The sequence below is a fragment of the Pteronotus mesoamericanus genome, unplaced genomic scaffold (genome assembly GCF_021234165.1).
Source record: "Pteronotus mesoamericanus isolate MK-2021 breed Mesoamerican mustached bat unplaced genomic scaffold, CSHL_Meso_final contig_347, whole genome shotgun sequence".
NCBI lineage: Eukaryota > Metazoa > Chordata > Mammalia > Chiroptera > Mormoopidae > Pteronotus > Pteronotus mesoamericanus.
Genome location: NW_026555137.1, coordinates 7,443,018 through 7,470,692, shown reverse-complemented (window position 1 = coordinate 7,470,692; position 27,675 = coordinate 7,443,018). Strand labels below are relative to the sequence as shown.

Below are 27,675 nucleotides of genomic sequence, written 5' to 3'. Positions count from 1 at the left end.
GACATTTTCCTCCTGACACTTTATGATGTATGAACCCAGAACACCCCATCGCCTCCCAGTGGGTTATTTTTGCACGATGGTATTAGTGGTCTGAAGCAAATAAGTTAATCTTAAAAATAACCTGGCAACTGCCTTTGGCAGATAATTCTGTAAAGGGCTGTTTTTCTGGGAGTACAAGGCTTCGGAGTCAAAGTCTAAGGAAGGGCACTAATACATGTTGAGTGACCCCTCTCCATCTGGCAGTTATAAATATGGTTTCATGTCACCCTCACAATAAATATCAAGTGAACTGGGAATTGTTAAGAAAAATGTGGGTTCCAATGCCCGTGCCATTGAACATGCTGCCTCACAAAGGGTGAGGAGCCAATGCAGATGAAGTCACCAAATCCCGGGACGTTAGTGCACACACCGAAACACAGCGAAGGGAGTCCTGACAGGAATAAAAGACAATACTATGCCTATTAACCTGCTCTTGTCTCAGTCTCAACCTCAAAGGACTGCTGAGGTCAGCACATCCAAACAGCACCTCTTTGGTGGTCCCATGGGATCACAAGGTCATGGGTGCCCTTACATACGTCATTAATTTGGGGGCCTCATGTCTTCCCTTGTAACACCGAGGGCTTACCCACGTCCAAGATGGCGGGCGCCTTTGCTCAGCTCATGTTGGCAATATTCAATTTGAAGACCCCTCCGCCCCTCTCTTCTCTTTCTCATGACTCTGGGTATGACTTTAATCACAAACACAAGGGCAACTTAATCAGAGAAAGATACAGTCACATTTCCAAAAGGGTTGAGAGCTATGCTGAATATTGTAAGTTCAGAGGGATTCCCAGAGCCCTGAGCATATCCTGAATATTCCAACAGAGACTATCTCTGGCATAAGTCTCTAAAAACATAAAGATCACTCCTATTTGGAAAAAGCTCAGTTTTCACCTTTTTTATCTTTCCCCTTTCCTCTTTCCCCTCATCTATCAGAGGCGATACACGGTGCCACAGAGAGAAAGAGTTGGTTAAGCAGAAACAGAGTAAGGTTTAGGGAAATCGTCCACAACAGGCTGCTAGCATCGGTGCGTGGACAAAAATCTCAAAGTCTGAAGGGCCATCTGCTCTGACAGTGTCTTCCTCCAGCCCCTCACCCTTGATTCAGGGCTTCCAGTTTCCTGCGGTCCCGGAGAGAAGCCACCCAGGCTGCCTTTCCAGGCAGCTGGTGGTCTGTGCCCGCTGTGGCCTTCAGGGAGTTTGGGGGTCTCTTTGACTTCCTTCCTGGATGTGGGCTGTATTTCTGAGGTTAGGCTGTTGCCTAGCTGAGCCCCAGATAGATACGGAGCTGTTATTCTTCCTTCTTTTTCCTCTAAAATGGCCACCTTCTCGATACCTGTGTTCAGCGACAAGGAGCAAGCCCACGTTCACCCCCTTCAGAGAGTCCGTTTCCACCTCTGGGGTATCTTTGCCTATGAGGGACCCCAGGCTGGGAGGATCTTGTTGCTCGTTCCTTGAGGCGGCGACAGCGGCAGTGACCTCGGACAAGGCAAAGCCACTGAGAGCTCACTAGGGTCCTCAAACTTCCAGGCTCGAGGGACACAGGACACATCCCCTCCCGGAGGCAAGAGGGCAAGGCAAGCTATCAGGAATCCCGCTACCAGAGGCCCCTCCATAAAGCAGAAGGTCAAGGCCCAAGAAGAACGAGATTTAGCAGCTGATGTTACAGGCAATGAAACCTGAGACCCTGCCTTCCATTTACGGAGCCCCGTCCCTGGAACAGGGCCAGGGGACAGCCCGTGATGCTGTCGTCCGCTCGGGGAGGCATGTCACAGTGATTTAATTGAAAAAGAAGAAAAAAGGAGACATGTCGCCATGCTTTTGTTTTTGTTTTTTTAAATCACCTAGAAATGTAGCTGGCTACCTTTGAACTATCTTTTTTTTTTCTTTCTTTCTTTTTTTCCCCTCCAGAGAAACCAGGCTTTGCTTTTTGTTTTCCCTCCAAGTATCACTCTACCCTCTGGCTGGCCTAGATTGTTTTAATTTTTCTTCTATTCTGGCTGATACTGAGGCGAAGAGAAAGGGGAAGATTTGCCACGAGCAGTATAGTGCGTGGTGAGAAGCAGGCAATTGGGTGTCCCAGCCCTGGCACTTCCTAGCTGTGTGTCTCTGGCCAAGTGACTTAATTTCTCTGTGACTCAGTGTCTCTCTCTCTAAAATGGAGGAAAAAAAATACAGTAATAGAAAGAAGACCTTAAATGGATAAAGGTGGTCAAAATTGACAAACTGCCGGTTAAAAAATAAAAAAGTCCTGTATGTATCAACGTACAGCATGCTGACTATTGTTAATCGCACTGTGTTGTGCAGGTGAAAGTTGCTAAGAGTAGATCTTAACAGTTCCCATCGCAAGGAAAAAAAATGTAACTACGTTCGGTGGCAGATGTTAACTAAACTTACTGTGGTGATTATTGTGCAATATATGCAAATATCCTATCATTATGCTATACACCTAAAACTGATACAATGTTATATGTCAATTACATCTCAATAGATCTAGAAAAAATCAGGAGACTTTATCATGCAAACTTCACAGTGCAGGTGTATTACCTACCGAGTGCTTAGAGAGGGTCTGGTGCGCCTATCAACTAGTCTTCGAAATCTGTTCGAAAAACTTTAAACTTATTCTCTGAGATTTCACATACAATTTTTTTTTTGATGGTAATTCCTTTTCACAATAAGTACAAAGAAAATTCTCATCCAAATTACCAAAATTTCCAAATGTGTGGAATGCAAGGCAATTAGAGCTTTCCACAGGCAGTGCCAGTCCTTTCTTTCTTTCAAGTAAGCCCGCTTTCAGCTCATGGGGTCCCACACGCCTACTCCTTGACGTTGGGGTTCTCGGGCGGGGGTGGGGTTGTCCTTGATCCTCTTCGGTTTGCCTGGAGGGGCAGCCTTCTCCCCGACTCTCCTCACCTCCAGCCAGGCAGCGCCATCGGTCTTGGTACCCTCAACCCTCCAAGACCCCGTCTCTGCCCAAGCTGCTCCTGCCTCCAAGAATGACCAATGATCCTGCGTAAACAGACACTTCTCCAGGCCCCGCCCAAATGCAGCTCCTGGAGGAAATCTTTCCAACTGCACCCTCCGTGCATAAGCACACTCTTCATGCGACACTATGACACACTGACGTTGCCTGCTTACAGATCTGTATCCCTCCCCAGGCTCCGGGCTGCTAGAGCAGGGCTTTCACATGCATAAGAAACATTTGGGGGTCTCATTAAAAATGTAGGTTCTGACTCGGCACATCTGGGGCGGGGCCTGAGACTCTGCGTCTCCTAGGGGACGTGGATGCTCCCGCCTGTGGACGCCACTGGGTCACATGCTTTTAAGAGCATCTCTGAAATCTGTCACCCTCATCGCCTTCTGACACGTGACCCGGGGACTGGACTTAGGGAGGTGAGGGAGCCGGCAGGGAGGCCTGAAATAAGAGAGACAGGAGAGGAGAGAGGACTGTGTGGGCGAGGCGTGGAGGTGGCTGGACTGGGGAGAGCAGAAAGAATCAGATAGGATGCAGCTAATGAAGAGAAAGGAAGAAAAAAGAATGAAGAAGGGGGACAGAGACCACAGTAGGAAGGAGGAGAAAAGAGGAGGAGAAAGGGGCAAGGGCCGCAGGACGAGGGGAGCAGAGGATGGAGAGAGAGGATGGAGCTCTCTCCTGGGGTGGAAGCAGACCCACGCCGTCTGACTCTGCAGATGAGGGGTAACCTCCCGAGGGTGGGTACTACCGCTGTCCATGCCGCTGAAGACGTGTGCTCAGAGGGTCACCCCCCCACAAAGTCCCTTCCTTTAGAAATAACAGAGGAGGACCTATGCCACTGTTGTGAACGCCCAGGATGCTTTACGTCCGCTCAGAAAACCGAAGAGAACAAGAAGACTTTTACCCAAGTCTTCGAGGGGTGGTCCCTGAGAACGACTCAACAAACGTTACCTGGTACAGTTCGATCCGCTGCTCAGGAACCCTGGCTTTTGGGTTCTGTAAACGAAACACTCGGAACTCGGCCTTCACCAGATTGGAAGCGTTCTTCTCCATCGCCGAGACATCGAACCGGATGAGTCTGAAGTAGGGTCTGTAGAAAGTGGGCGGGATAGCATCTGTAAAAAGTGAGGGCGATCGTTGAAAATGATAAAAATCCATTGTTCTCACTCAGAGGAAAAAAAAAAAGTGCAGCATGAGACGGTCTCGAGAAAGCATAAGGAACATATCTACAGAATGATTTTGTTTTCAATGGCCAATTTCATACCATTAACCATTTAACTAGGAAAAAAAAATAAAATAAACATGTGCGTTTGGTTACAGGAGTCGCAGATTAATGGAGATTAACAAACCACTTCCAGCTCCATTTGCGGGTATGCAGTTAACCCTGTCCTTTGAAAGTTGACATAGCCGTGGAAAATGCTAGATGGTCATGAAACGGAGCATGTTCGTGACAGCTGATGCTGCAGAGTGCTGTCAGACTCGCATACACTTTAATCACATGTGCCAAGAAAATAGCCCCTAATGGCAAGCAGTTTGCCCGTGTATTTTTTTTCCTTGAAATGTTGGCAACCAAATGTTCTACTCTATCCAGGCTCATGTATTGCATTTTTTTTTTTTTTTTTTGTGGGGGAGGCTCAATAGTTTGGTTTTTAACACACATGTGACCAAATATACCTTCTAGTTAAGTTAGGATGAGGAAATTTGAACTAAAATAAATAAATAAATAAATAACTATACTCATATGCTGGCTACATAAGGTCCGGTCTTAAAATTCTTTCTTTCTTCAGAATAATGTCTGTTGCGGGGAGGGGATCTTGGCTAATGGAGAGAAAGAATCAGCCCAAATTCTGTCCGTTCTGAGCCATGTAAGATACACAGACGTAGACAGCGGGTAACGATTCCAAGCTCACTGGTGACCAGAGCTTTGTGGTTATTTTGTAGTTAGCCGCCACTGCTTTGAAGTTGACACTGAGGCTACCCAAAAAGGAGAGCAGGTCCAGTTCCGCCCCCATGCATCCTATACGACATCCATTTACTGAGCACCTACATTGGGCAGGCCACTGGGTACAGATGTTTCCACAACCCCCTTCCGAAATCTCCAGCAAACACTCTTTCAACATCCCAGAATGCTCCCTCCAACTCTAGTGGCCTCATGACTGTCTTCTATCCTCTTCTGAACGACGCAGCTTCATTACGACAGAGTCACCCACTGCTGATGATGGCTCTGGACAAGTGGTGTTCTCTCTCCTGCATTGTGTTCGTTTACTGGTTTCCCGCCCCCCCATGCGGTTTTAAGCATCTTTAGGGCAGAGATGTGTTTGCCAAGTGTTCCCCCCATATCTAGGACAGGGCCCTGCACGCGTGCGATTTACCGAAGACCCACTGTTTGCATCGTTCGTCATCCATGGGGGCCTTAAAGGACTCGGGCACCTGGCCATCGGCAAAGCTAAGCTCTGATGAAATACATGAGCCATCTTAAAAGAGAATAAACATGTTTCATGATTTCTTGAGAAACCCATGCCCTGGCAATCACACTGAAAAAAAAAAAATGCTAGGAACATGCCGAGGTTTCCCGATCTGAAGGGCTCTTCACCTTTCCACCCTCCGAGCCTGAGAGCCTGACTCCATTCCCCCCTTTCCCCAGATGCCAGATTCTCAGAAAGTAGCTCACGGGGAAGTGCTGGACTTCAAGCCATGCTCTGCTTGATGGCTGCTTCAGAAACGGCCGTGTGAACGGAGGCTTTGGGGCTCGTGGGCCAGAAGTCTCAGGAACAAAAAAACCACCCCGAAAATCGAAAGCACCCAGGTTTTGGAGAAAAGAAGGTACACAGGCTGACACAGTGACGGCCCCCCACATTATACTGCAAAACAGCTGATGGACAGTCCTCAGCGGGGCAAGCGCTCACGCCAGCAGGAACGTCTGGAGTCCCTGGCATAGTGATTTGAAAAGGGAGCTGCTAAGGAGACATTGATCTCTCCTCTGAGCCTGCCCACCGCAGGTGATCAGATGGGTTGGGACCAGCCTGACCAGGCCAGGCCAGAAGCCCAGGCGGGGCTGGGCCATGCGCTCTGGCTTTGCACCCCCTCTAGTTTGGCCAGACCCCTCCACGGGACTAGTGGCCACATTCACCATCCCACGGCTTCTCCATTGGACAGGAGAGGCTGCAAACGTGCTTTGCAGGAACACCCTGGAAGAACGAGCTCACTTGGTGTGTCTCCCGTCGATAGAAAGCACAAGCATCCAGTTCATTCTCCCCTGCCTCTCAGAGCGTCCCCCAGGCCTGTTCCATGAGCACCCACTTTTCACACTCGCCCTCCCCATCTCGTCCTTCCATCAAGTGTGTAAAGAAGTGCTCTTGAGATTTATTTTTATTCTCTTTCGTGTTTATTAAACTTTGAGCCATTTTCCCCCCTTTCTGGTCTTCTGCCCATACACACTCTTTCTTTTTATGGCTGCCACGGACCACGAGGTCAATTTTGTTTCTTCTTCTTCTAAGCAAATCGTCCAATGATCCTGTCCCGGGCTTTGGAGCTTTGAAGGGGCGTTTGCAAATATTTACAGGAGCAGCCTGACAGGGAAGCACGCTGCCCTGCTCTGAGCGGCCCCCGCCCCCCGCTCCCGCAAGCAGCCTTCCTCCCCTTGGGCTATTATCGCCATTTCGCCTATTTCTATTTCCCCTGCCTGACAGTACAAATCCACGTTTTTGGATCTTGTGTTATAAGTAGAAGTGGTTAATGCACGAGGTGAGAAGACAGTGGAGCAGCCCCCGCCAGCAACTCTGCTTCGGTCTTGTGGCTGCAGTGAAGCCACCAGCCCAGGGGAAACGGCAGAGGCCCCACACCCCTGCTCTAGCTGACTGAGAACTGACAGACCGTGGTCCCTGCGGTCCCCTGTTGTCATCTGCTATGGGCCAGCAGCCTCCTGCCAGGCGGAGGAACTTGAGCAATTTGCAAAATGTTTCTGGATTTGGGAAAAAACAAAAACAAAAAACAAATCACAGCGTATTGCTCTGGCCTCGTCTGTGATCCGCTCTTACCCGATCACAGCTTTTGGGTGCGCACTGCAGGGAGGGCTGAGAATGGCCCATCTACACCCGCTGCGCCTTGGAGGGTGGAGCTTTTCCCCTGTCTTCTCCCAGGACTCATTCAGAGAGAACGGGGGCTCGCTCTCAAGTCCTCGTTCCCATCCTGGCTCCTCGTCCATCGCCAGGTGACCAGGGGCCTCTGCCTGACCCTGGTCAACTTACCCACACTCACCCCCCGCTGGTTCTTTCCTCCCGATTCCTGACCCACGTTTTTTTGCCAATCGAATTGATTTTCCTTCCACCCTTTGGATTAATTCAAGCCATGAGGCTGATTCTGATTCCCTTCCTACTCCCCCTTGTAACATCCTCTCAGGGAAAATCTTGCACGTAGATTCCAGAATGTCAGCAAGCAAATGGTGCTCCCTTCCCTTAACCCGGACCACACATCTCTGTTGAACTGAAGTTGGGGAATGGATAGCGGGAAGGAAAATGAAGAACTCTAACTAGCTATTTACCAAGACACAGTATACAGAAGGCCTAATTATAGCATCTAATCTAGTATATAAGCGTTAGATGTTGACTTATCCCTTCCAAATAATTTATCTGCTCCTTGTATACTATCTTCTTCCTGCCTAAGCACCTAGAGCCGTTTATAAAAGTGTCTATGTATTTTAAGTCCTTTCCTCTGCAGAGGGAAACTAGAGTCCCCAGTATAGGCTCAGGGACTCCCCGCCACCATCCTGCAATGTTTCACCTGTCCCCGCCCCCCAAAAAAAGTGACAAGAAAATTCTACTGTCCCTCAAACATCTCTGCATTAAGCAATTCCACCTCCCTCTATGATGCTCAAATTAGCACTACCTAAAAAAAAAAAACAGTTATTGAAACACAAAAACTAAAGCAAGGCCTTGCATCAGCCGCATGTGATGAGCTTTGACAGCGAACAGAGATGTGAGGCCCAGAAGGGTCCCCCAGGATGCCCAGAGCCCGGCCCTTCGTCATCCACCTGTTGTTTATTCCTTGCCGGGTAGCTTAGACCACAACATGGCGGGGAGGAGAGTGCGTGTTAGACGCGGGGCTCTTCGGGGCAGGGTCTCTGGGTATCTGCGGGCCCGCAGCGTCTGCCTCGGCTGGGAAGCTTCCACAAGGGCAGGTTATCCGGAGGAGTCTGATGCCCATGGAGCTGCGAGCGCCGCGCTGGGCTGGGGTACCGGTTGACCCCTCGCTGGGGAGACCAATGAAGCATCATACACGAGCAGGTAGGTGGAGGCCAGGGACTGAGAACAACAAGAATTTAGCATCTAACAGCAGCTTTCTGGGAGCCAGCATGAACTAAAACCTCCAAGGGCAATCAGACGTGGGCCCGTGTCCTTGAGGAATTTCCAGGACAAAGCAGAGGTCGGTAGTTCAATGTGAGAGGCAGAAGGTGAGGGTAGGAAAGGGATTGTTACAGGCCTGGGGTAAGAGGCCTCCCAGGCAGCCCTCGCTCTTGTTATTAGAGAGACTATATGGATCCTATACAGCAGGTGTTCTCAAACCACGGGCATGGGGTAGGGCCTGGGGTCTGCATTTTATCAAACTCCTTGGGTGATTGTTACATACCCTAAAGTTTGAGAACCAATGAAATAAAGGACAGAAAGAAGAAAGGGAATCCACAAAGAAAGAGAAAGAGGTGTCCACGATGTCTTTATTTTTGAAAGCACCAGTCACCTGCTAATATCCTATAAAACTGACCTGTTTAATTAGTCTGTTCGGTATTAGTGTCTATCTCTTGCTTCTAAAACGTAAATTCTATAGAGGGATTTTTGTCTGTTTTGGTAAATGGAGAAGCCAAACTTTCTAGGGAAGTACACAGAACAAAGTAGTAGCTCCATAAATATTTTTGGATGATTTTTTTAAAAAGATCAAGGAGCATCTAAACGTTTCACCAGGCATTCCACATTGGGGGGGGGGGGGGGGGGGGGGGCGGGAAATGGACAAAAGAGGAAATTGCAGCCACACAAGAACTCTGAGGATCTTATAACAGAAAAATAAAATTTCCCCATGATTTACACTAATTGTCTAGCTTGACCGCGTATTTCAAACTGAAGAATTTTTTTTTCTTTGTAAAATGTATACATATTTTAACAATTTACTCTCTCAGTTACGGCTGCCACACTGTACGATACAAGTTTCCGGGGCACAGCATGGCGATCAGACACTGAAACGCCTCAGCACTGATCCGTCAGGAAGTCTGGCACCCACGTGACGCCAGTCTCCGCCGTCTTAGCGGCCACATTCTCCTCGCGGCTCTTCCCAGCCCCGTGACTCTTACTATGGCTGGTAATTGGTACTGCTAATCCCTTCCCCTTTTTTCAAACTGCAGAACTTTTAAAATACCCACGCCTGGGAGCCGGCCCCTGGGAGCCTGTTTCACTGGACCAGCGTGGGCTCCTCTAAGCTCCTAAGGTGACGTGCACACCCGGGCTGGAGGGAGAGCCCCCCAGACCAAGGACCGGTGACACCCAGCTTAGAGAAGAGGCGACTTGGTGACCTGGGATCCCTTTGGAGATTTCAAATACTTCACGTGAACAGCCCCGACTTTTTGTTTTCGCTTGCAGTTCCATGGGCATCAGACTCCTCCGGATAAGCTGCCCTTGTGGAAGCTTCACATTTTGGCTCAATGTATAATGAATTTTTCTAATAATTTAGGAAAAGTTAACAAGGAAAAAATGACCTGCACGGTCCATCAGCGCCGGGAGTGCTCACCTCACTGGGAGAATCCCCGTCCTTTGGAGACGCGTCTCGTCCCCAGAACACGGCGGGCGTCCTGACCCGGGGGGCAGGTTGGGCCGGATGGCGACCCAGTGCCCTCGCAGCTCTGCCGAGACCTCATTCCCCTTCTGATGCGAGCTTTCAAAGGCTGTTTTTATCCCCTAAATTCTAAGAGAGGTGCTCCTTGTCATTCTTCACGTGCATAGGACTCACCTGCAGAGCTTATTAATACGCTAATCACCTGGCTCCAGCCAGGCCTCCCAGGTGAATCGCAGGACACTGACTGGCACTCAGGCTTGGTAACGGCGGGCCTAGGCTCTGCTCTGACCAAGGCGAACGTGGTCAGGCTTCCCTCCCCGCTGTTAATCGGGGTGGTGAACTAGCGCGGGATGAACAAAATCTCTCCTTCCCTCCATCCATGTCCTAAAAGGGATGGCGTGGTCTCACTGAAGCCTCGGAACCCTACGTCAAGAATCCCTGTCCCATGCAGGGCCGAGAGAGAGCGTCTAATCCCCATTGCGCAGGTGAAGAAATTGAAAGCAAGAAGAATAAAATAGCTCTTGGCCACGGTCAAGGTGAGGCTGGCCTCGCAAATCAAAACTGTGTCTTTGTTCACTACCGTGCCCTGCCTTCTGCACAGAGGAGCCCCGAAGGCATGAACACCATGCGGGCAGAAATACCCACCCCTGCCCCATCTTGGAGGCTTGCTGCAAAAAACGGGCACAAAAAGGTGGCTCCTTCTCAACTAGAGATCAGCTTGACCTTGCAAGAAAGCTCGAGAAACTTTTAATACAAGGCTCGGTATTTTCACTGATGCCCCTAAAATGAATGGCCCTGGTTAAGAGCTCTGAGGGGCTTCCTCAGGCCAGAAGCTCCCCGTTCAGAGGCGCTTTGCTGGGACCAGCACCTCCCGGGATCCCTGAGCCTCCCAGCGCTCACTGGCTCTTATCTCCAGGCTCCACGGAGGAAGAGAGCAAACTCCTCTCCCGCTCCAGAAATGACTGCACGTTTCCTGTAGCTCTCCAGTAATTGGCGTGGACTGTTGACATGCTTAATGAGTGCAGTGGCCCCTCGCTCCTGACATCCCCAGCTTTGAGGGGAATAGTTTGGGGTTCATTAGGCATCCCCCGAGGACGGCAAGACAAGCGGCCCACCGAACGGCTGGAGGGCAATAAACCAGCCTCCGCGGGCGTGCGTGCTGACATAGCCAGCAAGAAACCAAGACAATTGTGTTTTGGGGTTTCCTGAAATTTGTCTTGGCACGCCGGAGATGGATTTTATTTCACGACCACATCCCAAACACTGCTGACATTCAAGTCACAGCAATTTCACACAGAACGACCGAGAAATAAACAGCGCATCAAGCAGTGGTTTCTGACACTCCCTCTGCCATCCCTCCTACTAAATGTAACACAGCCCCGGAGCATCTGCGATCGAAAGTGGGAGTCTCCACGTGGGGGCCGGTGTCAGACTTGACGTGCCATTGGCAGCCGGGAGGCTAACGGTGTCAGCATCGGTGTACGGGACTTGGCCTTCGTCACGCTGCTATTTGAGGCTGCAGGACCGTCAGCGCCAGCATCCGGGCCCCTCTGACACAGGGCAGCCAAAGCCAAAGAGCCGTGGAGGCAAGCAGGGTGGCGGGTTTCCTGAGCTGGGGCAGACTCGGGGTTTCTAGTTTCTCCCGCAAAGTTGCCAGCACCCTCGTAAAACCCCACCTACAGGGAGACACCTATTTCTTTTCAAGGCCTCTGTGCTTCTGGCCCTGCTCAGATGTAGGCCATTTGCGTTGGGGCGGGGCAGGGGGTTTGGGTGCTAGGTTTTAGCAGTAAAATCCTTGGTTGTGGGAAGGGGCGGGCCAACTACAGTGGCCGGGAGGCCACTGGCTCACTGAAGGGAGTCCCAGGGGCAAGAAGCAGGTGGACCGTGCCTGCGACATACCTCTTTGGATGGCCTCGCAGTGGCAGGCTGGCCTGATGGCTGGAATAGGCAATCGAAGCCACCCTGTCCTGCCGCTGTCTCATTCGGCGAAGCACATAAAGCTCTCTTGGTTTGGGTTTTTTCTTTTTTTCTTTTTCTCTCTCCCTTCTTATCTGCTCTTTTCCCTTTGCTCTGCATTCTTTTTATTCCCTCTTTTTCTTACTTTTCTTCAGTTGGTGCTTTTTTAGAAAAAAAATCTACAAGATACAGGGGCAGAGTCATTATGCTTTCTCGGTCCATTCATGGCATTAAGGAGCAATGGCCCCGTGGCAGCGTTAGCCTTACACCTGCCCCAGGGCTCAGCCGTGGCCCCTACCAGGCCAGCAGTAGGGGGGTTGTATGTGCTGATTCCACCGAGAGGATTTACAATAGCATCTTTAATCTCTTACAACAGCGATTTTCAACCAGTGCTCTGCAAGAATTTTTAAAATGTACAATACCTGACTCTTTAGTCAGGGGCACCGACCTCCTTTCCCTTAGGTTGTCAAAATTAAAAATGGCAACAGCCAACACAACAATAGCCGTCTGGTATGAATAAATGAAAATTATAGCTATTTTTTGTCAGATCGGCAACACACACATTTTTGGTGTGCCGCAGAATTTTAGCATGATTAATTTGTCTGTGCCATGCGATGAAAAAGGTTGGCAACTGCTGTCTTAATGGATTAGAAGCACTTTTTATTTTTAATCTCTTTCTACAGATTGCAAAACTGAGGAGCAAAATCTTCCCAGGATGCTGCAAAGACACTAGCAAAGTATGAATGAAAATGCCCAATCCTGGACACTCTTGCCCATCCCAGCAGAGAGCACGCTCATCCCAGAAAAGCAAACCTCGGCGCCCTCTTGCCCAGAGATGATGTGCCTTTCCTGCAGCTCTGTGACCACTGATGTGGACTTCTGAGAGGCTTATGGGTGGAGTGACTCCTTACCAGCCTGCAAATCTTTCTCTAATCTTTCTAGAATTATAGCAGCCGTGCATATAATGGCCAACGCAGGTCTTACTTACACCACGGTGGGCTTTTCTCTGTTTCCAGTCAGCTCCTCTGTAAGGCTACGGCCTCGTGACTTTGAGGCACTGAAGGGATCAGTTGCTTTGCCCTAAAGCTAAGCTAGTAAGTGGCAGGGCACGCCCTGCTAGGATTGCAAGCTATTTACCAGTTTAATCACCTGGCATGGGCTATTACTGCTAATGTCTTAAATTCAGGACTTGGGAGTAAATATGAAGAGGAATCGATGGTCTGGATTATCCAGTTTGAAAGGAAAAAAAGCAAATACAGCCAGTATTCAGTCTCTCTGAAACTCTTCGTTGCACTTAGGAATGAAAGCCCATAAAGGGACCGCCTGGCATGTGTTCGGTATCTCAGTGTCAACGGTATCTAATTTCTCTCACGACAGTTTTGTCTACAGGACAAGACGAGACAACCTCGCCCAGAACTCCCAGAGAACTCAGAACTCAGGGAGTTGGCCTGCTATTACGGTATCCTCCCTCCCCTGGGCTCCAATATGCTTACCTACAAGTCTGCATCCCTACCAGGACTTCTTCCTTCTGCGGTGCTTACTCTACACCAGGTCCCACCACTGTGAGGCTTGTCTCCGGCGGGGACAGCCACGTCTCTGGAAGGGGGCCCCTGGACTATGGTCAAGACAAAATCATTCGCCCAGAGGCGCACTTTCTTCAATGTGGATGAATGGGCCGTTGTGTCCTACTGCGAATCAGCAAGGAAAATGGCCGATGGGACAGAGCTGAGGAAGGTTCTAGAACCCGCCTCACCCCGAACACCCATCCTCCATTCATCAGCATTCTGAGGGTTAGTTTCCAAATAGGCTGCCTGGGAACGGCTCAACAGAATTATTTTATATGCCAAATGCTAGCCCTGAAGCTGGACAAGAAAGGTATAGGGAGTAAGAATTGCTCTAAAGGAATTTTAAGTTATTCGATATCCTTACTAGCATTTCAGTACATGGTCATGCAGTACCTTACAAACACTATTAGAGTTTCAAAGGATGGTGCTTTCTTAGGGTTGGTAGATGTATTTGTTAAGGGCGTGTACTCTTCCCCCATCCTGTTTGTATTGGCAGCACGGCTGTGGGCAATTAAGATATGGGAACGTACAGGAATTATAGGAATCTAGATGAACTGCGGACCGACGTGTTCTGGAATGGAGCCCCGCGTGCTCTGCTTGTTTTAAGAAATCACGCTCATTTGGGTGCTGAGCAGCTTTCTGTTCAAGGTCAGGCCACCGTTTGTGAGAGGAAATAAAAACAGCCTTTAAAGTAGTAAGACTCTCCATTGCACAACTGGACCATGGCTAAGTACTTGAAAATGTTCGAGTATGTGTTATTTTAATTTAATTATCTGCGAGCAAGCTCTAGAGTTGAGCTCCAATCTTGTGGTTCTGGTGCATAGTGGCTATAAAACGTACCCATTTTAATCTGCTCTTAGGGACACTGGGACAGAAATCTGACTCAATAGTAATAGCCAGGATGTCCAAGCAGTAAATGCAACCAGTTTCAATTTATTTTATACCCCAGCAAAGATGGGAGGCACTGTAATTTTGAGAAAAGAGAATTCTTAATTCGTAATTCTTAAATAAGTTTCTTCTCTTTAGGGGAGCATAAGCTGCCTTATGCCCCCCTCTATTTTCTGGAAAAGCTTTCAGAAGTCTTTGCTAATGACAGGGGTCAAAACTCAGGTGGTTTCTGAAGCTTTCTCTGCACTCGTTTCTCTCAGGACAGCAGTGCAGATGGGATGAGACAAATGTCTTTCTTTAGTTCCAAGTCCATGGCTCTCCTCCGTCTCCCAAAAAGCACTGACTAAGTCCTTGTTAAAAACGGGTTCTTTCACCCTGGCCGGATGCACATTCACATGCATTTTGGTTCACAAACTCCAGCCAAGTCCTTTGCTTCCTATTTTTGAAACCCACTAACCATACATGACTCCTTGTCTCTATAAGAAGGAGGATGGGGCAGGAGGTGGCTCACAGAGGCCAGGACGCCTTCCCCATAGCTCTCCCTGACTATGCTCTAGGTTTGCTCCACGCCCACGATGCTGCAGGTGCACAGGGCTTGCAAACTACTGCTTCTAACCTTGCAGAGGACACAGGGGCACGGTTCTGTTCTCAGGGGCCCTTCCAGGCTGCACTCGTTTCTCTGAAGCATAACCCTGATGGGACAGGGCTAGGGCAGGGGGTGGACACACAGACATGAACATCATGGCGTGTCCAGCACCTTAGACTGTCTCAGAGAAGGATCTCCGAGTCCTGAGAGCGCTGTAGGAGTCTACTCTGTCTCCATCTCGGTCTCTATCTCGTCAACATGGGGTCAGCCCAGTTTCCCCAGCCCTCAGTCAGACCACAAGATGTGACAAGACGTGGTCTGACTGAGGGCTGGGGAAACTGGGCTGACCCCATGTTGGGAGAGGGAAGTGAAGGCTCAAGTGGGATTGGGTCTTGGACAGGGGCCAGGTTGCCTGTGAGGAGACATGAGCAGCACGAGAGCCAGAACCCAGACTCATTTCTGTTTCTCTCAAATGACCGCGCTAACTCTTGCCTCTAAGCATGGCTAGAAACGGTGAAGCAAGGTAGTGACTTTGAACCTAGTGAGGACTCAATAGATGTAAGCTCCTATTATTAATGGACCGCTAGCAGCTGACGGGAGCCTGCAGTGACTCTCAGAGCCTAAGGCCAATGAGACTCTCCCAACCAGGAAGAAAGAGAGGGTCACGTGTGTCAGGTCGGCAGCCGCATCTGAGACCCCAGGGATGCGGGCCGGCTTTCTGTCTGCCGGATGACCCGGCACAGTTCTGGGGTCTGCCTCTCAGTTTACAGCCTCTACTGTCAGGAAGCCGCGGGTGCGCGCGAGCCTGGTGCACTGGGATGTGTCTGAGAAAACCACTCCTGCACACACTCTACTCGTTGACCCATTGGGTTCCCCGCATCTAAACCAGATGCCAAGGGAAACTTCTAGTGCTTTCTCTGCTAAAACTACCCACATTCACGTGCAGTTGACAAAGCGCTGCCTTGGACATAATCTCATGCATAACCAATCTTAGTGACTCCTCAAAGAAGCACTAGCTCAAGTTGTTCTCAGTCTATCCCAACAAACGCAGCTATTTTAACTACCTACATGAAAAAGACAATCACGCCTAAGCCTATAAAATAATGAATGACAGAACACAGTCATTACAAATAAGACACATGCTCAAGGCATTCAAAATGCTTACAGTACTTAACTCCTTTTTTTCCTATTTTTTTTAAAGTCAAGGTGTTCTGGAAGAGAAGGGGGAAAAACCCTGCAAACAATGTGTGTATTACTTATGTAAACTTCCTCCGTATCTTGTCTGCACAGGACAGCCATGTTGCCAGGCACAAGAACCTCCCCGGCGCCGAAACGAAGGACAAGGGGACGGGAAGCCATTCTTACGCCATTTCACAATTTTGGGGAGGCTCCAAACTGTCCTATTTTTTTTGTCGGTGTGTGTTTACTTTCTACCTTTTTAGGTGGGAAAATCCCAAGGCAGCATTTCTCACTCAAAAACACTGTTCAGGGAAAGTTCTTCAGAAGCCCGTGGTTCATTTGGTGGCAGCTTCTTACTCCTTGCAACCTGACTCCGGGGTAGGACCTGCCACCAAATCCCACGAGCCCTCTGGCCTGTGTCAAAACTCTTCAGTACAAAACTCCCAAACACCGTGCTTACGCGGATGAACAGCTGACGCAAGGACGGCCGCTCCTTGGTAGCAATTCCTATATGCTTGTGAAGCCAGTTGGAGCTTGGGTGAGAGCGAAGGCCTGTGACTCCCCTCCCCCCATGCCACCTGCTCTCCCATCAAAAGAGAAGGGACCTCTAAAGGGCAAATCTGCACTCTTGCTATTGCATTTCAAAATGGTCTGGTAGTTTTTTAAATGTAATCCATGTTTACAATCAAAGATACATTAAAAAAAAAGACACATGCATTCCCACCTTGCATTTTGGGACCCTCTAAAGATCACTTACAGACCCCAGGGGATGATATGTGGAGAAAACAGGGGGTTCAGGTCCTGTCTGAACGCGGGGGCCCGTGGTCTCCCACCAAAGCTCTGCTCACACCTGGGATCCGTCCTACGGCTTCCCTGCTGCACCCGTGGGCAGAACCTAAAAGTCTGAGGCTGCCCCGTGTGGTTTTCTTTCCTCCTGGCTGGGGTCTGTCTTTCCTTTCGCTTTGCATTCTCCGCTGAAACTTTTCCTTAACACCTAGTGTTTAATTCAAAATCCCAATTATTTTTGAGAAGACTCTGAGAACAATTTACTCTGTGGCTTCTGCCATAGAGCCACCTCCTCACCCTGCACACACCTACTTTGAAAACGTGAGAGGGGCGATCCAGAGGGAACAGCCCAGCCCGCCTGCACACGCCGCCAGGTCTCGTGGACTGTGAGGAGGGGGGCTCGGAGGGAACCCCGGGCGGCATCTGAAGAGGCTCCGGGCCTGGCACGGGGAGCAGGCACGGCGCTGACCTCAGGGGCCCTTCCCCAGCCTAGACTGCTCTCCCTACACCCCGCTGCTTTCCTACAGGCCAGCTCCTCCCTCCCTCCTGACCCAGGGTTTGCAGTGGCGTCACGTCACCCTCTGGGTTCCCTTCCTGTGCCCACATGTCCAGCAGGACGCAGCGGTGCAGCCAAGCCAGGAGAGGGAGAAACCGGAATTTCCACAGGGAAATAACCCGACTGCCTACTTTCATTTGGAAGAGAAACCAGGCTTTAAAGGAGTCACCCTATCAGGCGGGCGTCTGGATGAATCAGGGGTACCGCCCCCACCAAGTCTGAATGTGGGCCCTGAAGCAAACTCTGCGCCGGGTTTGTTCTGCTGGAAACTTTATTCCACGCCTTTACTTTCACAATGCTCCACCTTCAGCTAAAAATACCGTTTGGGGTGAGAGTCAACCATAGCATCATCTCCCCAAGCAAAGGCAACAGTAGGCGCAGACAGGCTCTGGCCAAGGCCGCCGGGCCGGTGGGCTCTTCTGTTTTTATTTCCCGCCTCCCCGGAAGCCAGGCCCGAGCACACATCGGGGTGTGGGTGGGCGGCTGTTTCTGGTGCCATAGCTTAAGTGCCACACAACCACCACACCCCCGCCAAAAAAAATTACAGCTCCGTTGAGGGTCCTCAGAGCAGCCCCATCTGGGGAGGGCAGGAAGGACAGCAGGCAGCTTTTACCATCTTTTCCTGACCTTGGGGTCTTGTCACCATTCACTCATCAGATCCAGTGATGGTAAAACTAAAATATGGGACAGGACACGCGGGCTTCTCTGGCGAGGGCTGATCTCTTCATGTTGAAAAGAATTCTCCCCAGCTGCCGCCGACAACCTACCCTGTGTGCGCAGACACACACGCTTGCCGCTGTCCCTCCCCCGCCACTAATGACATTATCTCATTTACTAGCTCTGTTTATTGACACACAGAGTTCAGTGCAGGTGGTCTGGAACTCTGCCTCCTGCCCCTTCTCTTGTGGGAACAGGACAGGCAGCTGTGCTCGGCCAGAGGTCTAGGGTTCGGTCTGATTTTGTAATTCTGGCATTGATGTCTAATGAAGATGTGGTGCTGACTTTATCCTACCTACAACTCAAAGGGATTGAGGGCCCGGGACTCAGCAGACCCAGACTCTATTCCCCTGGCTTGGCCCCTTAAAAGCTGGCCTTGGGCAAAGATCTCTTCATCTCGTTAGGCCTCAGTTTCCCTCTTTGTACAATGCGAATGACAGCTGCCTCGCAGGGCGGTGGGGATGCTCAGGGGAAGTGAGAAGCAACGTCTGTGGCGCCTTGGCTCATCGGGGCCCGGCCTGGCCTCTCGTCCCTTCTCCGCACTCGTTTTACTAAAGTGAAAATCAAGACAGATCTTGCAAGAGGACCGTGGGCAATCCACCTAACCCTCAAAACCGCCTTTATCTGTCTACCAAATGGGGACGACCCAGCCTCTCCCTTGCAGAGTGGTGAGGATAAATTAGGATGCAAGAACAGCCCTGGGCTTGGCCCGCGGTAAGGGCCCCAACACGTGAGCTCTACTATTTTTTTCCTTAAATTCCCAGTTGCCAGCCAAAGGGCTGTTTCTGGCAAACCTCTGTTCACCTCCCCAGCTACCTACCCACTCAGGGATCCCTCTGCACACCGAGGTCCCCTGCCAGCAGCCCGACCCGCCCCCACTCCGCTCAGCACTGCTCTTCCTCTCCAGATGAAGCAAAAATCTGGTAAATATTACACTTACAAGGTAACAGGTCTGGAATGCTTGGCATCTCAGGCGGAGTTCAGTTGCTTCTTGGCAGCCGGGCACGTATACACAGCAGCCCAGGGCCAAACTCCATTTGGCCGCTTCATGCAATTCAAATAAAGATATTAAAAATCCTACAGCTCTGTAAACATTTGTGCTGCTTGCTAATCAAAGGAGTTCTTTTTTTTTTTTTTTTTTTTTTTTTTGAAGCCCTCTAAAGAGAACATGGCGTACCGACGGCTCGTTTCAGTTTGGACCCTGAGGAGCACTGGGTGCGCGCACACGGCCTCGGTTTCCGATAGATCAATGATTTAGGTGGTTTAGGCCAGGTGGACTCCACTTCCAGAGCGGACGGCTTTTCCCTCCAACAAACAGACCTAGGCAGTTCGATTCCAGAGTTTGTGTCCTTTCACTGTGACACTGTACTGCTGCGTTTTGGGTCACGTGACCGGTGACGACCATGAGCTTCCAGTTTTTGAGGGCGCATCGTGATGACAGCGGCCACTCGGGTGGGCATATGCCTCGTCTCTATCGCTTCGCGGCCATTGATCTTGGGCAAGCTATTCATCTCGCTCTGTGCCTTGGTTTTATTTAATATGTAAAGTAGAGGAAATAATGCTGTGTACCTATTATTACCAGGATCAATGAATCAGTATCTCTAATGCACTGAGGATACCCTGAGTTCAAGACGCACTGCATCAGTAGAAGTAATTAATATCACTATTGTGGTCATTATTGTTATTATTAAGTCTGAATAAAAGAAAGTAGATATAAGTCCTTAGCAAAGGGTAACTTGTCCCCAAACTATGTAAAAGAAGTTAAATGAAGTGGGGTTATTTAGGCCTACCTTGGTCTAGTAACTAAAAGCAAGTAGAGAAAATGATAAAATTAGGTTGTATCACAGCCAGTGACTTAAACACTTCGTGACTTCGAGGATTTGGACGTCAGGACTGAATTCAGTCTCCATCCCGAGAAGAGGAAAAGGACACTGTTTTCAACAGGCTTCGTCTCAGCTCCCAGAGAGCTGCCCTAGACCTTGGAAGGAAAACCCCTCCCTGAGGCATCCCCAAGAAAGGCGAGGAGGCTCACTTTGCGCATTAGGAAGGACCAAAGGTCCAACCCTTCCCTGAGAATAAAGAAAAGACAGCACCTGCTCTCGGTCTGCTTTTACAATTCAGTCTAATAGTGAGGCCCGATTTCCCCTGTGAGTGACAGAAGGTCATGTTTCAAGGATGCCGGGATGACAGCTGCAATCGGCAGGCAGACACCCATGCGGCTTTGCTGGCCGGGGCAGCGCGCTCCAAGGGGCCACAGGCCCTAACCGCGCGCAGGTAGGGGCCCTCTCCCTGGCCTTTCCACGCCTGCTTTTGTGTTCCCCTCCCTCCCTCTCCCTCCTCCGTCCTCCCTGAGCCTGCCCCATGCATTCGCAACTCAGGCTGCTCCCCAGGTCCCTTCTGTGTAGGAAGAAGAAAGAGAAAAAAAAAAAAAACACACACTGCATAATGAATTAATACCAAGGCGGGCTAGCTCTGGAGAGGGGGCACATCTCAGGGTTCACTTCGCAGAGGCTGCAGGAAGGAGCCAGAGTGAAGGTGTGTGTGAGAGAGAGAGAACTGTGCTCAGAAAGCACGTGGGGACCTCAGACTGCCTCCGTAGGGGCCATCTGTCGTGCACATCCTTGACACGGGCAGGGTTTCTTCCCCGCCACAGCCACCCAAGCTACAGGACAGGGCTGGGCTTGCCAGGGGTCAGGAGTGGACCAGGCTCCGCATCATGGGGACAGGCAACCAGCAAAGGGCAAGATTTGGGTTCTCTGTACTCCAGGAAGCCTAAGTCTCCCTGAATATGAAGCCTATGAGGAGAAGGAGCCCTGAACAGAATGAATGAGTCACCCTCCTGATCTGGGGGTGGGGTGGTGAGGAGGGATGTCCTTGTGGTCACCCACACTTGCTGGGGGGGTTTTATTGATTGCAGTTGCATTGAAAGAGACATGACTCAGACATATGGTATCCGAAGCCACGTAAAGCGCTGGGTCCTAATGGGATTTCAATGCGTGCGACTGTCGTGAATTGTACCGTGAAACGGGAAGAGCTTGGCATGAATGCAGACATTATTTGCTTCGGTCCTTTCCCAGCTGAGGAAGAGGTATGTGAAGGACTGCATCTCTGAGAAGTTGGTTTCATTAACCAACCACCTTGCCTTTGACTTCCTATTGTCCTTTACTTGTAAATATCACTCAGCAATTCTTTTTAAATTATTATTCTGCTTCGCATAGGGTAGTTAGTTTACAAATGGGTCTCCACAAATATGCTATAAGCTACTTGAAGGCAGGTATACATAATTCTAACAATAAAAAGAATAAAAATAACAAGAGCTATATTGCTTGTTTTGAGGGATTTGGGGGAAGGAAGGAAACTGAGGCTTAAAGAGGGAATGTGGCCTGTGCTGGCCAGGTAGCTCAGTGGGTTAGAGCGTCAGCCCCAAATACCAAGGTTGCGGGTTCAATCCCCAGTCAGGGCACATAAAAGACGCAACCAATGGATGCATGAATAAGTGAAACAACAAATCGATGTTTCTCTCTCTCTCTCTCTCTCTCTCTCTCTCTAGTCAGTAAATAAAAATTTAAGGGAAAAAAAGGGAACGGGCCCAATCCGATGTTAGGTAACTGGAGACAGAGGGGCCCCCACTTGTACTGGGCGTGGGGTCCCAGAGGCCCCCCTGGGCTGCTTGTGCTGTGCCTTGCCGAGGGGCTCGCCCCTGCCTGCCCCGCTGTCTGCCGAGCTAGCTGTGCGATTCAGGCGCCGCGCCCTGGGGGCGATACACGTTCTGTGGGTATTTACTGAATTACACACAATAAAACAAAAATCCCACATCATTGTTTACAGGCAGGCCTTGAAGTAAAATAATGAGGGAGAGAGAGATACCACTTCTTTGTAGAAATAGTTGCTAACACAACTAATCTTTTTAGGCAAGTTCTGAGAGTTTGAAGCCCTCCTTGCTAAGACAAAGAAGGCCATTCTGTCTTATTTACTTCTACCGATTTTTAAACACTATCTCTGATATTATTTTCCTCTTACAGAAATTGGCACCACTTTTAATTTTTTCCTAGACTTAAAAAAGTATCACTTGCTTTATTTCAGTGTATGCCAACCTGATATTAAAAACCCGGGATGGAATTTCTGGCTTTCCATGGCTCTCAAAATAGAAAAGCCAAAAAGTTACAGGTTTCACTGATCACCTCGAAGTGAATGAATGAATGAATGAGTGTATTCAGTCCCTACCGTACGCAAGGCATTTCTGTGTATTAGATAATTTCTTTTTATAAAGTACCATTAAGAAGTAGATTTAAAAAAATAAATTCCCATTTTAGAGAAGAGAAAAATGAGGCTCCATGAGGGTAATGGCCTTGCCCAAGTTTCCCCAGTCAGGATTTTGCCCAGGTCAGCTTTATGCAAAGCCTGTATTTTCTTTCTTCTATATCACAGACAAATTGTCACACTCAGAGTCATCTTTGGCTCATGGATGAGTCACTTTCTTGGCTTATCAACAGTAGGTTGGGATCAAAACAACCAAATGTTGACATCTTCGCAAAGTTGAAAGAAAGGGACCACCGTCTGCTATAACAAAGCGAAAGAAACAGAGAGGCCCATTATATGAACTCGTCTGTCTAGACAGATGACTAAACAGGGGTCCCTCCAGGGTTAGACTTGAATTTCCTCTGTTCGGCCTGTTGGATACTTAGCAATAAAAAAAAAATTGCTTAAAGGCTGTAGTACTAATCCAACCCCTCCTACACTACCCAGAGAGTAGTTTAAGAGTCATTTCGATGCGGCCTGCATGTGTTAAAGTTTCAAGCAGAAGTAAGACTGAAACAAGAAGAGCCCTAAAAATACTTGCACTGCCTGCCCACAGACCCAAGAACCCCGGCCTCGCCGTCCCTTTATAGCTCCGGTGACAGCAGCTTGAACTCCCAGAGGGACAAGGGTCTCATCCACGTGTCCCCACACATGGCAAGAACAGGTCAAAGCTGGGCTTCTCTTTCCCGTGGGCTGACAAGTACCTTCTCTCCTGCCTCTCCTGTGCCCTGGGGACTTTGAACTTCTCCTCAGTTATCCTATGAAAAACACTCCTGAAAGTGAAGGAACAGTCAGGAGCCTTCGATAAGGCTGAACGGTAGAAACGGGCGGATGATAATAAGGGTTTTCTTAAGGCTCTTTATATTGCTACGCTTAGTGTACAGAAAGCTCCCCAGGGAGGCAGGCCTTTGGGAGGGGGGCTCTGGAGGACGGGGTGGGGGGTGGGGGGGGGCGCCAGTGGGCGGGGCCTGCTCCCACTCCCCAAAGTGTCCTCCGCCATAGACAAAGCATTATTTCTTATGGCCCTTGTTTGCAAAATCCATTCTCTCCTTCGTTTAACAATATTTATTGGGTGCCTGAGTCATTTCTTCACACGCACGGGGGCAGAGAGGACCGCTGGGAACTGAAGATGGGATTTCTTGGGGTTTCATGAGGGTTTTATATTGCACACTTCCGTGCTTGCTTAGTCCAGACAAGAGAATCACCGTAAGAATGCACCCTACCTCATATACATCCATATAAGAAGAAACCATTTCCACTTAAGCAGGGAACACAGAGGACAGAGATGAGCTCAGCTGGGAAGCCACTGAGCGATTTCAACGCCAGCATCCAGCCCTTGGGTTCTGCCACCTGCCTGGGACTTTCGGAGGTTGGTAGGAAAGACATACTGAATTTAAAGAAGAAAAACAAAGACATCCAAACACCTTTCTTCCCCCTTTTCAGAAAAGAAGGATTTCCTAATAATTGAGGTTAGTGATTTTCAACCTTTTTCATCTCATGACACACAATGACTAAATTACTAAAATTCTGCAGAACGCCAGAAAATATATTATTTTTTGCCAATCTGACAAAAAAAAATTGTACAATTTCGATTCAGTCTCACTGGATGGCTATTGTTGTGTTGGTTGTTGTCATTTTTTAATTTGACAATTTAAGGGAAAGGAGGTCAGTGCCCCTGACTATTCAGTCAGGGATTGCATGTTTCAAAAATTCTTGCAGCACAGCAGTTGAAAACTGCTAATCTAAATACATATTCTTCTCACTCAGTGGATTCTCCTTTTCTGACTCTCCTCCTTTCATTGGAAATGTTCTTATTTGTATTGAAGTTTATCATCTTAGGGGAGTGACTGGTAGGATGAGCTTTGGAGTTTGACAGACCAAGTTCAAGTTCTGGCTCTGCCCCTTGCAAGCCATGTGACTGTGGGAAAATTACATGATATCTGGGAGTCTTGGTTTTCTTATCTATAAAACTGAGAGCGATAACACTGTTTATCTTACAGGGACACTACAGAGATTAGCTCGGTGCCTGGTATACATATTCCATAGCTGAGGACTGTCACCATCATGCTATTCATTTTCTTCCTAAAGGCGGGACCCATGCCTTTTCAGCCATCAACACTCCCACCCAAATAGGTGCCTTTGCTTCATAAAGAAATTCACTGAGATTGTGACATAGATAGCTAGACCAAAAAACACACAACAACAACAACATAAAAAACACATCAGTTTTAGCAAAAACTCTGTCAATCCCCCAAACAGGGGTTCTCCATGCTGGCTGCACCTCAGACTCACTGGGGGAACTTTTTAAACGGAACATGGCAGCGCCCGCTCCGGGCCGACCGAGTCAGACTTTCTGGAGGTGGACCCCCCCAGCTTATTCTGATGCACAGTGAGGTTGAGGATCCCTGGGCTGCAGCCACCCAGCGGAGACTACAGCCCTGACGTCCGGTGCTTCCAGTAGGAGGGGCCAGCATGCTTTGCTGTCTGAAGCCCAAGACCAAGTCTTTGCCGCTGCGCACCAGTGTAGGTAGTTAGCTGTTCTCAGTGCTCCATCTGTTTAATTTCTGAACAACAGGCCGCTCTCTCCCGGACAATGACAGCAGAGCACACAATCCTGGAAGCCACCCCGCTGCGGGTCCCAGGGCGCGCCCTCCCCACCCCCTCACTGAGGGCAATGGACGAGGCAAGTAGCAGCTTCAGGAAAACAGGCAACAGAGCCCAGGAAAATAAGAAGCGACCCCTGCCGTGGATGTGAATACAGACAAGTCAGCTCCACTGCAGAGCAACGCCACGATCCAACTGAATATTAGAAAAATGTGGTCTGACCATTTTGATTTCAGAAGGATCCAAAACCAATTTAGACTCCAGTCGGTGGACAAAGTTCACATTCAATGGAACAGCTTCAGTGGTTGAATGAAACGCACAACAGGGCAATTCAGAAATACAGATGTCCAGCCATGTGCAAAACAACGCTTTCATTTTTTTCTGCTCTTTCCCACCGCTGATCTCAAAGGGCAGGATGTGAAATCTCAGCATCTGCTGCTACTAAGAATAGGCTGTGGAGGTGATTATGAACTTCGCAAGCACCGAGCATGCTCAGGGGTCATCGGTACAGGGGCACGGCTGTCCCTGTGTGGGAAGGTACACAGGAGATGCCCATGCCAGGGAGGGCTACTCCCCAGTTTGCTCACTGGACACAGCAGGAAGGGGCAGGTCTAAGTGATCTACTGATAGGTCAAGGTCAGAGACCCACGTTCAGGCTACACAGGACTGCAGAGAAGTGCAAGGTATACAACGTTTAAATCGTTGCATTGTCATGGAACTCACACAGAGAGGAAACAAATAGGAAGGTCGCGCTCCTATTGGCTCCAGCAAACAGCAACGCACTGCAGGCTTAGACCGCCATGCTGACTGAGCCTGGATCCTCACTGCTCCCTCAGCCTGGGTCCCGGAATGAACCTGTCACAGAGCAGCGCCCCAGCCAACCCCCAATGCATCTAACAGCAGCAACAGATCCGCCTTTGTGAGAGGTCCCTGAGATGCTGAAAAGAGTTCCAGATAGTGACCTTGAGCTTGCAAAATGAGGTTGTGTCCCACACAGCCCCATTACCTCACAGCACATCATGGCAGAATGCATTGTACATGGAACGTATCCACTTTGAATAGTCAACCCTTGATGTGACAGTTGTGCCCTGTTTTCCAGCCTTGGAATTTCCAAGTGGGTCTCCTGGAGGAGCATATCGATTTTCACAAGGGCTACACTAAGTGCTTTCACTGTTTCCTGGTCCATCAAGAGGGCAGCCATGCAAGCTCACAGGGGAGAAGAACACAAAAGGGCAAACGTCCTCCTCCCAGAAAACATAAGCAGCTTCCCATCGAAATGGCCAAACTGCAATTTCAATGGTCATCTTTCAGGCAGCAAATATCACCTCCTCCAAGAAGTCTTCCTTGACTGCTCTAGACCAAAGTAAGTGATTATTCTGACCTTTCCAATGCCGTTCTTATAATAAACCACATGGTGTTGGCTTCTTGGTTTTGTTTTTCTGGTTTGGTGCCCTGACCCCCGCACTAGGTTGTAGGCTCCCACGGACAGGGTCTACACTCTCTCCCCCCACCTACCGGCACCTGACACAGCACCAGGCACACAGCACTGCAGGCTCCGTAGGTGTCTCTCGTCCAGATGGATGAAGGAATGATATCGGCTTCTCAGGGTAAAGCCTTAATATTCAAAACTTAAAAATTAGAAAGCAAACTCTGGTCCAACAGAAATGCTTTCTGACTGATAAGAGACATAGTTTTGCAAATTCCTTGGCTTATGACTTCATTTCAAAGTTTAGGCAAAGGCACTGAGAACAGCTGGACTAAAGCCCAATTCTCTACTTCACACACGGAAAGGTAGTCTGTCATTCTCCAAGGCCGACGTGTGGTCACCTGACAGTTTGGCGCCCTGCGTCGCTGGCCACTGTGTTGAAGACAGCTGTGCCTAGGCATTACAGCAAGGACAAACCCCAACAGCTGTCATTCCATACTTGTCAGCATGAGATGGGAGACCAAAAGGCTATTTCTGTCCATGGAAGGGCGCAAAGATAGTTTCTTTCCAGAAAGAAAGGGGGTGGGTTCCCAATAACTCAGGAGTACTCTACGTACAGAAGCCATTGTCGTCTGGCCTTCAAATTATTTGCTAAAGAAAGAGCTCAGGACAAGCGAGGTGTGTTGGGAATCCTTGGTGAAGTACCATTGCACCTGGAACCGCAGCTGCCAGGCACCACTCCCGCTGTCACCGAGATACCTGGGCTCCTTGCTGCTGTCTTGCTCCCCTTGGGCGCTCTCCTCCACTTAACAGGCACTCCTTGGGTAAAACCACCCTCCTCCCCTTCTCCTCAAAGTCAAGTCCCAGACTTTACAAAGGCCCCCAAGGCCCTGCATGAACGATCCATAAGGATTTCTACAACCTCTCCTCCTAGGACACTTCTGATAACCCTTCAACGTGTCTGCCAAGGCACCACCTGTGCCCTCTGCCAGAGATGCTCTTCCCAGATAGCCCAGGCTGTCCTCTGACCTCCTTCAAGTCTCGGCTCGAATGCCACCCTCCTGGGGACCCCCTGGGCCAGCTCATTGAACGTCGCACATCATCTCCCCACTCCCCAACCCTGTAACAGTTCTCAAATTCTACCATTTTTAACCTTATCAGCTGTCTCTCTTCTTCCTCCAGAATGTGACGTTCCCCAAGGGCAGAGTTTCTGCTGTTTTATCCACTGGTAGTATCGCTAGAGCCCAGACTGGCACCTAACACATAACAGGCACTCCGTAAACA

General features: G+C 49.4%; 1 protein-coding gene across 4 annotated transcripts in view; it reads right to left on the bottom strand.

Moving 5' to 3' along the window:
• Positions 1-27,675, bottom strand: part of TGFB2 (transforming growth factor beta 2) — a 65,763-nt gene that overhangs the window by 19,221 nt on the left and 18,867 nt on the right. For all 4 annotated transcript variants that reach the window (XM_054576597.1, XM_054576593.1, XM_054576594.1 and 1 more), the window contains one exon: positions 3,965-4,128. In XM_054576597.1, coding sequence (XP_054432572.1) covers positions 3,965-4,128 — 164 coding nt within the window. The remainder of the gene's footprint in view (positions 1-3,964; positions 4,129-27,675) is intronic.